At 34.2% G+C, this 13,075-nt stretch overlaps 2 protein-coding genes across 3 annotated transcripts; both read left to right on the top strand.

Moving 5' to 3' along the window:
* Nucleotides 1–1,654: 1,654 nt before the first annotated feature.
* Nucleotides 1,655–7,777, top strand: LOC141683854 (transcription factor Pur-alpha 1). Of its 2 annotated transcripts, none has more exons than XM_074488643.1 (5): nucleotides 1,655–2,064; nucleotides 2,153–2,200; nucleotides 6,688–6,828; nucleotides 6,950–7,195; nucleotides 7,312–7,777. In XM_074488643.1, exons 1-5 carry the CDS (start codon nucleotides 1,807–1,809, stop codon nucleotides 7,462–7,464), a joined length of 846 nt encoding a protein of 281 aa, XP_074344744.1. In that variant the 5' UTR covers nucleotides 1,655–1,806; the 3' UTR covers nucleotides 7,465–7,777. The 2 variants fall into 2 exon arrangements, with proteins under 2 accessions (XP_074344744.1, XP_074344745.1); XM_074488644.1 differs by having other exon boundaries at nucleotides 1,656–2,064; nucleotides 6,953–7,195.
* A 133-nt stretch (nucleotides 7,778–7,910) lies between these two features.
* On the top strand, nucleotides 7,911–10,758 carry LOC141683852 (L-ascorbate oxidase homolog). Its single transcript, XM_074488642.1, has one exon. It carries the CDS (start codon nucleotides 8,931–8,933, stop codon nucleotides 10,602–10,604), a length of 1,674 nt encoding a protein of 557 aa, XP_074344743.1. The 5' UTR covers nucleotides 7,911–8,930; the 3' UTR covers nucleotides 10,605–10,758.
* Nucleotides 10,759–13,075: the final 2,317 nt, after the last annotated feature.

Below are 13,075 nucleotides of genomic sequence, written 5' to 3'. Positions count from 1 at the left end.
GATGTGAATTTCTTAACTCTGATAGTGATACGAATGTTTCTGTGACTATTCAATCCAATGAGGATAACTGTGCTGGATGCTGACCTATTAGTCTTTAATATACTCAAGATCCCATGTTTGAAGTAATTGTTTATGTGGAAATCTTTTAACACAAGCAAATTCTGATATTGGGCTTAGTTAAGTTTACTTTGTATATCTTATTACTAAGTCAAAAACTAGAATAGTGCTTCTTATCTGTTAGGTTCTGATGTTGGTAAATCTTATGGATGTACTAAGTGCTGATAAGCCTCACTTATCAAAAGAAAAAGAAAAGAAAAGAAATAAATAGCAGGTACTCCTTTGAGATCAAGAGATAAATGTATGTGGAAGTGAAGACCCAAGTGCATTGCTGGTATTAAGCAATATGCATTAGAAAAGCAAAATAAAATTTTCTTGGTGACTTTTCACATTCTCTGATTACTAGAGAAATACACTGATAATAGCATAAATTCTGATAAGCAGTCGTCACTCACTTATATTGAGAAGCCACTGTAAAAAGGAATTTCAAAAGAAGCATAAAATGAGCACAAAACAGTTGAGGTGGACTCCTGCATGAACTCATTCTAGAGTAGACTTCAGACTAATGACATATTTTAAGCAAAATTCTTAGTTATGGCTTATTTCTAAAATGTACTGAAGTGAATCAGACTTTACTCTTTGTCTGATATTTAGCTTAATGCACACAATTACACTCCATATGAATATGACTAAAATGTTAAAATACTTATTTAGACATATTTTTGTTTTAAAAAAAATATGACTAAAATGTTAAAATGAATTGAATAAAATAATAAATAATAAAAGTAATCATGTAAAGTCGTACAAATTTTCAACATGTGGAAGCAATTTTTTTTTAATAATCTAGTTTTAGAGTTCTACGACTAATAATTTTGCATCAGCATGTCATTTTATGTTCATATTTTGTTAGTTTATCTTAATCTATATTTAAAGCATTGAAGCATTAATATTAAATTTGCTCTCCGTTTTGAACAATGTGGTCAACCCATTTCTTACCGGATTTTACAAGCAAATTTTTGATTTTATACACATGAACGAGAGTAAAGAGTGATTTTCCAACTGAATTCACAGAAATGTCCTCGCACAGTTATCACAATTTAACGAAAGCATGCCTTTTGTACCGTTTATAAAACTGTAACATATTTTTTTAGTTACTCCTCTATCCTCTATCTTATTCATTTCTATATGCTTTCTTATTTGTGATGTTCAGTCAATTCTATACATTTCAAAATATGCCAAAAATAGTAAAAAAATTATAATATAAAATTAACTACACTCATTTACCTCCACTACACTAACTTTATATATTAAATATTAATAACTTTATCAATTTTTCTTACTTTTTCTCCCAACATTTTATTTTTTCTTAATCTCCATATAATTTCTAATGGGACGTAGAGAGTATTAAATTCTGGATACACAAAGCACAGCATTTACTAATTTCGGGTATAAAGTATGCAATTTACTCTTATATAAACTGTGGAACAAAGTACAGAAGTAGAGGGGAAGCGGGGAACTGCTAGGGAGTGTTGGACTTACCTAGTTTAACCGTTTTAACTGAGCAGACTTTCCTAAAGAAGCTAAAAAGTCGGTAACAAAAAAAAGATTACAAACCGATCTAAAAAAAAGAAAGCAAGCAAACTGTGAGGGAGTATACGAGTCAATTCCATTCTATTCCCCCCAAATTAGAACAAAACAAATCTTCTAATTCTATTCCGATCTTAAATTACAAACAAAATTAAAGGGGGGATGGAAGGAAATTCCGGCGGCGGAAATGATGTGGAGTTACTATGTAAGACTTTACAAGTGGAACACAAACTGTTTTACTTTGATCTCAAAGAGAATCCTCGTGGTCGTTACCTTAAAATCTCCGAGAAAACCTCTGCTACTAGGTCTACTATTATTCTTCCCTTTACTGGTATCTCTTTCTTCCTTGATCTCTTTAATTACTACGTTGATTCCGATCAACACCATGTTTCTAGCAAGGAACTTCAGCTTGATACTAAGGTACTGCTTACTATTCCTCTTCTCGCTCTCCATTATTTAATTGTTTTTGTTGATTCATTGGAGGTAATATTCTTATCTATCTTTTTAGGTGTTTTACTTTGATATCGGGGAGAACCGCAGGGGCCGCTTTTTGAAGGTTACTTATATTTCCCTTCTTCTGTCCGTTAATATTATTTATTTGTTTATGATATGTTCCTCACTTGAGCGAATGCACTTTTCAAAACTCGAATTATGGTTGTTGCCTGAAATTTGCATTTCACTAGCCAGTCGGTTTCTTCTGTTGTTTACCTTCAGGTTTGGGTTTTTGGTTCGAACCTAGTCATCTCATGATGGTGCCTAATAAGATACACAAAACCAATAAGATAGCTGATAGTAATTTAATTATCTTTACCTAGAAATTGTATGTTGGCATATATTACATTCAAGTATAATTTAAGTATACAGGAGGGAGACTGACTATTCATCTTTGCTCATTTGAAAAGGGGGGAGGGGAATATAACTTTTGACTAGTTTAGAGAAGAAAGTGTCCCACAAGTTTGATGTGGGACGGGTTGTTAAAAATGGGTGAAATGCTAAATCAATGGTTTAGTTGGTGGCTGAATTAGTTAATTTTTGATACTCTTTTATGAATGATGTAAATTTCCTCTTACATGCCTTCGAATTAATTTTTTTTACTAAAACTAAAAAAATTATTGTCTATGGTCATTCTTATTGTCATGCGTGTAGCTCTGTACATAGAATTTTATTTATATTTTTTATAAAAGGCTAAATTAGAATGTGTTTTCAACTGGCTTGTTGTACATTTCATTTTATACGAAGAACAAAATCGAAGTGGCCGCAAAATAATGGATTTACTTATTACTTTATGAAGAGGTTCAGCTGTCAAGGTGCCAAACAATTTGTATATTTGTACTCAAAAGCCACTGACTGCTTAAGAATAAAAAACACTAACATATTGGTTTGTTTTTCATTCTTTCTTTTTCACATTGCCCTTTGTTGGAACCAGTTTTCTGCCGATCTCACTTCGTCCAGATGCCGAGGGATGATCCCCGATTCACCTCTGGTGTGAGAATAAGTTAACCGGTTTATGTAAGTAAATCGGAATACAAGATACTCTCTGTGATATGAATTGTGTGTGTTGATGAATCAATATCAGCGTGTATATAACCTGTACCAAGTTAACGGTGCCTTCCCGAAGTCTTTGGTTCGTTCCGTTTAGAGAGGAAAGTGGACGTTGTGGCCAGCGGACTGCGTCTTCGCCTTTACTGGACCAATCCCCGTCCTAGTTATCGCCTTTTTGTCTTCGGCCCAAATACGTGATATGGGCATGAGAGAAGTGGGCTTCTAAAACCCCTTTGGCTTGCCTCATCAATACATCAATACACGAAAGTATTAATGGATTCAATTGGATTAATGGAAGAGATTCAATTGTTCATGTTTAATCTAATAAGAAAAGCCTAATAGAAAAAAAGAAGTTATTTCTACAACAACTCTCTTTCCACACACTCTCTCACGCCTACCAAACCCTAGCTTTTCCACGTTTTAAGCACCCAAACTGGACGATCTGTAGCATTTAGGTTGTAGATTACATCCTATTTGTAACCAACAAAATCCCAACTATGCCTTACCCCTCTTTCTCCACCACCTCCACCACCACCATCTTCTCAAACTCCTCCTCCACAACCACCACAGTACACAAATCTTAGTGTGACTGTTAGTATTGTGTCATTCGCGGGCTCGTCGTTGTTCTTTTATGATTTATTACAAAAGAAGAAATTGGAGAAATGAGTTAGATGAGAGGTCCTTATTACTTAAACAAGGTGAGAGCATTAAAGTGTTGAAGAGGGTTGTGATTAAAATTGATGAGAAAATAGGAGGAGGTGGAAAAGGGGTTTAAATCTGTTACTGGTCATGTTGAAGGATAAATTGATGACCTCACCACCAAGAAGGCCAACAGCAGATTCAAACCCATTTTTCCCCTCATCTTTCAATTCCTCATCCTCTTTCTTCAACTCATGAATATCTTTTTTCACACCACCAATTTTCTCATTGATTTTAATCACATCCCTCTTCAACTCCTAAATGCAATCCCCATGTTTAAGTAATAAGGACCTTTCATCTAACCCCTGTTTCTCCAATTTCTTCTTTTGTATTATATCATAGAATAACCACGCCGAAGCCGTGAATGACACAATACTAACCGTCACACCGCCAACCTTAAACAAGATTTGTGCACCGGATATTGGTGGGAATCTATTGATTTCCACTAACATATTGTTTTTTAACCTTAACCAAGATTTGTGAACCGGACATTGGTTGTTGTTGGTTGTTGTGTAATCTATTTCCACTAACAGATTATTGTGTAGCTGTGGAGTGATTTAGACTGATTTCAATCATTTCTATTAGCCAATCTTTCAATGTTAAAAAAAAACATTGGCCCAATTTTTCAAGGAAGGATACCCTTGTTGTTGATATATATGAGTAAGGTTTTAAACAAAACCCTCTAAAAAAAAGAACTAGAGAACCTTAGATCTCAAATAAGATTCGAAATATTTTTTAGCTTTTTTAAACATCTAAGATATTCATTAACATTATAATAGTCAATAAATAATTTTTAAAATCAAGATTTAAATCAACATTTATTTATGGGATTCAAAAACGGATTTTTAAAATTATTAGATTCAAAAGTAGATTTTAAGCTTTTTACATGATTTGTTTTTAAATTTTCAAACAAATTGTTGTTTGTAACTAACTTTATGAAAGCACTATGAAAATTAAAAAATATTTACACCTTTTTTCAGTTTTAAAAATTAATTTTTTGAAAGGGTTCTCCTTGTGTGTGTACATATATATGTACACACACCCTTATTTTATGGTTTGTAACTACTTTATTGTTTGAATTGTGTTAATAAGTGACAATATCATTATAATTTATAAATATATGTTCATTTGGATATTTAATATGATTTCGAGAGGAACTAGGCTCTATTGCTTTTCTTCCTTCTCTTCTTCATTGTTCTACCTTTGCTTCCTACTTTTGATCCCAACCCATGTTTATCCGTTCGATTATATTCTCTTTCTAGAGAAGGATCGCCTTGGTACCTTGCATTTTGGCTAATCGCCATTTAAATTTATTTCTCACTGGGAAGCTCATTTTCTTTTCAGGCTATACAGTATCAAATCACAACATCACAAATCTGCATACACTATTTTAGTTATCAAATCTCTTTTCATAAAAAAATTCAAATGAACTACACTACGGCTTCAAATTATAGTAAGTTGGCATAATGTCTATATTCAATATGTGTATAATCCATCTGTGACTTTATTGTATTTAATACTCCCTCCGTCCCTTTGAGTTGTTAACATTTCAAATGAAGTGTTTGACACGAATTTTAAGCTCTTATCTAGTATAGTTACATAAATTATTTTTAATTTTTTTTTCTTCTGAATATATGTTAAATGTCATATCCCAGAGTCTTGTTATGAAAGGAAATACTTGTCTTGGGTTGTTATATGATTTGACTTTTCTTCCCACTCAAATTTAAATGTGTAACCCTCTAGTCGCTCTAAAACCTTTAATGTGTCGGAGGAAGAACACGAGGTGTCACAGGAAGGTCCGAACATGATCAAGATCTTATACTCTTTAAGACTCTCTCTCAATCGTATGATATGTTTTGCTACGATTAGCAACAACAAATATAATCAATACCAATATACATATTAATAACAAATTTTTAAATTAAATAAATGAGGATAGAAGGACTCAAACCCGAGTCTTTCCCTAAACCGAGTTCTGATACCACGTAAAGTAACCAGTCTGTCTAAACCCTTAAGGTGTCAGAGGAAGCCTCAGGACCGACCTAGTGGGAGGGCATCTAGGTCGACTGCCATGGGCCCAAAAATGTCAGGGGCTCAAAATTTTTAAAGTACATGGAGTATTATTAATAAACATCCATCCAGCAATAAAAATATTAAACCTACCTCCTATTGTATTTAATCTGATTCTCCAACCTTGTCTTTGGAATATGATGAATTGGATACACTTATTATTTGGTATCTATTTTCTCTCGTGGTTTCATATTTTGAGTTGGATGTTATTACACTAGAACTAAATATGCTATAAATTTGCTTGATGGTATAAAGTTTGTGGTTAAGATTTTTGAGTTTGTCAAATCTTTGGATTGCAATTACTTATTGAATCTAATTATTAGTACTTGTGACTATATCATTCGATGAATGAAACTTTTTAAAATGAAAGTTTTTACAAAATTATCTACGATCATTAATGCACACGAGATATTGAATGAACTCGCAATGTTGTGTATGAAAAGAAAGACATGTTAGAGAAAATTGACTTCGATGCAATTATATTAGATTTTGCATCAAGAAGAGATGGACGAATTTGTTAAAACATGGATATTTTGTTTAGTTAGTCTTCTTATTCATGTTGACTAAAATTTGAGTTTTAATTATAACAATTTTTATTTTGTTAAATTTACAAGTAAAAACAAAATTAGGCCCCCTAGGCCATCGAAAGGTACGGAACGGCCCTGGAAGGCCCGAACATGATCTTATACTTTTTAACAAAATTCATCTCCTCCCAATATATTCTGCTTGCAGGTATCTGAAGCATCTGTCAGCAGAAACCGTAGTACTATTATAGTTCCGGCAGGAAGTACAGGAGATGAAGGTTGGGCAGCATTCAGGAACATCTTGGGAGAGATACATGAGGCATCCAGGCTTTTCCTCATGTCCAATCAGGTTGTTTCTTCAGTCTGAATGTAATGGATATGTTTGGCTCCTGCCTTGTTTTTGTCTTCTTGTAAGAGATTACCGTACTAGCTTCTTATTCGGTTTTCTTATTCTTTTACGATTTAAAAAGCAGGAGAGTTCTGAGCCCGCAGAACATCTAGTTGGGCTGTCAGATGATGTCGGGGTGGGATTTATATCAGGCCACAGTTCTCAAGCCACCTCGGCATCTGAGTTAAATGCAGAAAAGTCAGTTGATCTGCGTTCAGCAGATGAAACTGGTAATGTTGGAACCTCAAAAGTTATCAGAGTTGATCAGAAGAGGTTCTTTTTTGACCTTGGAAACAACAATCGAGGGCACTTTCTTAGAATCTCTGAGGTATATTGTTTCTGGAATATCTTACAAGCTATAAATAAAAAGATTGCTTTTTGTATTCCTCGCTTTCTTTTCGTAAATATTTAAAATATTACACGTTGGTGTCCTCAATACTGCAGGTGGCAGGCTCAGATCGATCTTCCATCATTCTACCACTTTCAGGGCTGAAACAGTTTAATGAAATGGTTGGTCACTTTGTTGAGATTACCAAAGATCGAATTGAAGGATTGACTAGTGCAAATGTTAGAACGGTAGATCCGCCTCAAAGATAAATTCCAGGTGACATTGGTTTTCTTTGAATGAAGAAATACTAAAATATTATTTGTTATGAGCAGTATGTAGCAGATGGATCATATTAGGGGGTGGGTGTCATTGTGAACACGTCTTTATGGCAATTTCTGTTTTGTTTTCTATTTTAGTTTGAATAATATAGTATCTCCAGTTTACAAAGCATATTTGGAGTTACATGTCCAGCTTAATTTCGAACAAAGAAAGTAAAATAAGCAAAATGTTGTGTAATTTTCTTCTGCTAATTAATGTTGTGTATTTATTGCATTTGAATGAAATGCTACGACTCTTGTTTTAGTTTGCATGCTTGTATGGTATGATTAAGTTAAATATGGTATCAAGCTTAAAAAACTTTTCACATTTTCTTAATTGGATTCAGTCACTTGTGTTTACCTGGACTGGTTCTAATTTGTTCTACACATTAGTTTTGTTGGGAGTAGCACATCTCAATGTCGTTGGAAGGATCATAGTCAGGTTTTGGTAGGGTTGGTTATGGTCAAAATTAGGTTAGTAATATATGTTTAGGTTCTTCTTAGCTTTGCACTCTTTACATGGCTTTTATGTTACCCTGAACTTGTATCTTAGCACTATTTAACAACATGTCCTAATCCATGGTATTATGAACAATCCGTTTTGACACTTAAATTAAAGTGTATTGGCCTTTGATAGATTAGCTGAATCTTAGGAGGTTTCAGACTTATATTAATTAAAACAAAATGTTTCATTTTTCATAAAGGTGTTTTGTTTGATATTAACTCAAGTTTTGAAACTTAAATGAAATATGTATTTTATATTTGACCTTAAGTTGATATTCTGTAGTGGTAAAATAATGTTTGTGACAGGTGCTAGATTCCCCACAGTTAACATAAACAGGGGTTTGGTGGCGCCCTTAATCTTTAAAAACACTTTGAACAATCTCCTTTTTTTTTACCACGAAAATGTTACTCTACTGCGTTTTTGTTAATAATTATTATTTTATAGTTATGTCACTACATACTTTTTATTCAATAAAAATGGTCGTGTATAGTAAATTAAGAAGTTTGAGTGTATTAAGGTGTTTTAATTTGTTGATGGACATAATTACCTCTCCCTTTTAATTGTGCACCACCAGATATCTCATAGATATACAGAACATGAAAGAAAGATGATAAATAGATAGATACTCCTAAATAAGTGGTGGATCTTTGAAGTTGGAGGAAGGCATAAGGCTAGGCTATAAACTGGGACAAGCCACAAATTGTGAGACATTAGCTTTTCCTATAAAGAGGTGTAATTGCATGTACAAGAGAAAAATGCAAACATATCTTCAAGAAGCCCCCGACTTGTTGTAAAAATATAGAACAGCAAGTTACCCGTTACAATTTGTATACAAGATTAGTAAAAACCACATACAGATTGGTGTAAATAGTTGGGGGTTGAGGCATATTATATAATAGTAGTAACCGCAAGCATGGGAAGATCTTGGTCAGTCACAGCAGCAACATTGTTGCTGTGGCTGTGTACTACAGGGGTGGTTTTTGCTGAAGACCCTTATATTTTTATGGATTGGGACGTCACCTATGGCAACATGGCTCCATTAGGCGTTAATCAACAAGTGATATTAATCAATGGTCTGTTTCCTGGTCCTAAAATTAACTGCACTTCCAACAACAACCTTGTTATCAACGTCTTCAATCATATTGACGAGCCACTTCTTTTCACATTTTCTGGCGTTCAGCACAGAAAGAATTCGTGGCAGGATGGTACTCCTGGCACAATGTGCCCCATTTTGCCCGGCATGAACTATACTTACAAAATGCAGGTGAAGGATCAAATAGGCAGTTATGTCTACTTCCCCACCACCGGCATGCAGAAGGCCTCCGGTGGGATTGGTCCCTTAAGTATCCAAAGCCGTGAACTTATACCAGTTCCTTTCGATAAACCTGCCCTCGAGTTTGATGTACTCGCTGGGGATTGGTATACTAGGGGACACAAAGCCCTTAAAACAGTCCTGGATGCCGGTCGGTCTGTGGGAAAACCAGATGGAATCCAGATCAATGGCAAGTCCGCTAAAGTTGGTGGGCCTGCTGAGCCTATGTTCACTATGGAACCAGGAAAAACATACAGATACAGAATGTGCAATGTGGGGATGAGAACGTCCCTTAACTTCAGGTTCCAAGAACATTCCATGAAGCTTGTTGAAATAGAAGGGTCTCACACAGTCCAGAACATGTATGATAATCTCGACATTCATGTTGGCCAATGCATGTCCGTTTTAGTAACAGCTGACAAGAATCCAAAGGATTATTACCTGGTGGTTTCCTCCCGTTTCAATAAGGAAACTATGACCAGCGTTGCCATTGTCCGTTACGCCAGTGGCAATGGACCACCGCCTGCACAGCTACCACCTGGGCCTCTAGAGAACAGAGACGGTGTAGCCTTGTCTATGAACCAATTCCGATCTTTCAAATGGAACCTCACAGCCAGTGCAGCCCGTCCGAATCCACAAGGATCATACCATTACGGAGGTATCAACATCACCCGCACCATAAAGCTTGTTAACACCAGAGGCAGTGTGAACGGAAAGCTCCGGTTCGGCCTCAACGGTGTGTCTCATATTGACAAGGAGACTCCACTGAAACTAGCCGAGTACTTTGGAAAACAAGCTGAAGTTTTCAAATACGATATAATCAAAGATGAACCTCCTAAAGATGAAAAGACGATAATAATGGAGCCAAACGTAGTGAACGCAACATACCGTAACTTTGTTGAAATAATATTTGAGAATCACGAGAAAACAATCCAAGGGTATCACTTAGATGGATACTCCTTCTTCGCGGTAGGAATGGAAATGGGGAATTGGTCACCGGAGAAGCGTAAGTTGTACAATTTAGTTGATGCAGTGAGTCGGCACACAATTCATGTGTTCCCCAACTCATGGTCAGCAGTGATGACAACATTGGACAACGCGGGAATGTGGAACTTACGGTCCGACATGTGGGAGAGATTCTACCTCGGACAGCAGCTGTACTTTAGTGTTCTGTCACCAGAGCGCTCACTTAAGGATGAGTATAACATTCCGGACAATGCCTTAAGGTGTGGCGTTATCAAGGACTCGCCACTCCCACCTCCTTATGTTATTTAAAACTAGTAAGATCAGATGTTTGTTCAAATGATTTATACATATTCTACAAGCTGACTCTTTTATCTTCATCACGTTAGTATTCTCAAGATGATGATGTTTTGTAACACAACCAAGGGACTGAATTCAAACTTATAATAGTTACCTTTCGTTTTTAGAGATCTTTTGTTTTTTTTTGTTTGTTAGGGGCGGTTCCTGTCTTACAGTTTTTATTCGTAAAATTGTTTATAAAAAAATTCAATTTTTATTTGTTCGCCTAAGTCAATTTTGAATTTCTATTTAATAACCTACCAAAAAACAATTATTTCACGTGAATGTGATCAACATTTTTAATTGACAAATTACTGAAATAATTTTATTTTTTTTACAAGAAAAAGTAAATGGATTTATGTGAATGAATCAACGTATTACACAAGACTAAAACAAGCCATCTGATTGAATCTTTCGATTTATAATTCAATCATACCCATAAATTCTTTAATACTCCCTCCGTACCTTTCAATTATTTACATTTTTTTGAGAGTGTCCGACATGCATTTTAAGGTGCATATAAAGGTATAGTTCTGCAATTTTTTTTTACAATTTTGTTTTTCTTAATAAAAATTAAAATATTCAACTTTTATTCAGAAAAAGAAAATTGTAAAAATAAGTTACATAACTATACTTTTGATGCATCTTAAAATAACCGGACACTTTCTCAAAAATGTAAACAATTGGAAGGGATTGAGGGAGTACAAATCAACATATTGATGAGTGATCCCAAATCTTTGTTATTCAAGAGGGTAAGATTTTGGATCCGATATTGTTTGAGTCGCCTGTGTGTATGTGAGATCTTTTCTTCCCAAGATTTGAATCACATATATGAAAGATTGATTATCAGAAATCATGGTTACACTTCCAATAAAAAGAGGATTCAGAAATTAATAAGAATAGAAAAAAAATTAATTAACGAGAACGATTATTCAACGTTACCGTGATTACATGTTCATGTTCAGAATAACAACAATTTCTCAATCAATCTGCCAAGCAAGGGGTTTGAAAATGATGATTTTGGTATTATTTTCAACGGATCATTACAATAATCGCGGATGAAAACTACAAACCTAGAACTGATGATTGCGCAAACATCTGAACGCAGCTCACTTGTTTCTCCCATGGAGATTAATTTAATATCAACTTCTCAAGCCGATTCTGCATTTCTTAATTTCATGGAGGAGCCCCAATATTAGCCATTTTTTCAGTATGATTGTTAAATGTAGTAAATTTTTTCTTCGTGCAGTAATGAGAAATTACAATACTAGCACTGACTCTTTTTCTGTGCATCATAGAAAGTCTCGCGATATTAAAGCATTATGCTAATCACGACACACTGTTGAATAAATAAATATAGCAGTCCCTTTTAAAATTTTTAATTTTTAGTGGCTCCTTTTTAAATTTTTAGCATTTTCATAGAATATTTTAGAAAGTACGTGTTACAAACATAAAAAAATACATAATAATATTTTAATTTTAATAAAATTTATGCCTATATAAAATTCAGAATACATACTTGAAGTAAGTCCTTTTCACACTAATTATTATAATATAGACATAAATATTTTATAATTATATTCTTTAACTCTCAAGCACAAAAAAAAAGATGAATACTAATTTTTTATTAAATGTATGCGAATTTTTTTATAATATACTTAGCAAATCTGGCTACGTTTTTTTATTCATTTTTTATTTTTTTTTATTTTCAAGTATTCATATATTTATTTTATATACGCAAGTATATCTGGGGTACAAACGAGTCAAATTGTTTGTGAACTATTTGAGCTCGACCAGTAAAAATTTCGAATTCGGCTAAAAAATAATCGAACCGAGATCGAGCTCGAACTTTTCGAATTTTTAACCGACCTGAGCCCGAACTTCAAATTACTCGGTTCACGGTTCGCGAGTCTTATCGAGCGCATATTATTTTTAACTTTTTTATTATAGATATATTTTATATTAATATTAATAATTTTTATATATTATATATTTTTTATCGAATCGAACTCGAGCCGACCGATCATATTTTTAGTTTTTTTTTAATATTTAGTGAAATTAATTTGAGTTTTCGAGCCGAACTTGAGCCTACCGAACTTTTTACGAGCCGAGTTTCACATTTAAAATTAAAGATTCTGCCGAGCTCGAGACCGGAATATTTTAATCGAGTTTGAACTGAGCCTGACAGTGTTCCGTTCGGCTCGGCTCGGCCCGATTACGCCCCCGAGTATACCTAACATATAATACCATCTAAAACATAAGTTATTTTTACTTGACTTGTTAAACTCGAAAATCTATTTTTATCCGTTACGTTTTTAAAATTTCAATAGTCGACTGATTTTAAAAAAACTGATTTTCGGCATCCAAGTATTTGGTCAAATATTGTAGTAGATCCCAATGAGTTCACGTGCGATTGCCGAGTATAATATTAAGTTTACTGTTTT

The sequence above is a fragment of the Apium graveolens genome, chromosome 9 (assembly GCF_009905375.1).
Source record: "Apium graveolens cultivar Ventura chromosome 9, ASM990537v1, whole genome shotgun sequence".
NCBI classification, from domain to species: Eukaryota; Viridiplantae; Streptophyta; class Magnoliopsida; order Apiales; family Apiaceae; genus Apium; species Apium graveolens.
This window is presented reverse-complemented; position numbering and strand designations above follow the sequence as displayed.

Bases quoted from the DNA above. Each gene is read 5' to 3' on its own strand.
- LOC141683854 (XM_074488643.1), top strand. From the start codon at position 1,807: ATGGAAGGAAATTCCGGCGGCGGAAATGATGTGGAGTTACTATGTAAG. The intron at 2,201-6,687 runs GTTACTTATATT...TTCTGCTTGCAG, and splicing joins GCAGGGGCCGCTTTTTGAAG to GTATCTGAAGCATCTGTCAG. The intron at 7,196-7,311 runs GTATATTGTTTC...TCAATACTGCAG, and splicing joins ACTTTCTTAGAATCTCTGAG to GTGGCAGGCTCAGATCGATC.
- LOC141683852 (XM_074488642.1), top strand. From the start codon at position 8,931: ATGGGAAGATCTTGGTCAGTCACAGCAGCAACATTGTTGCTGTGGCTG.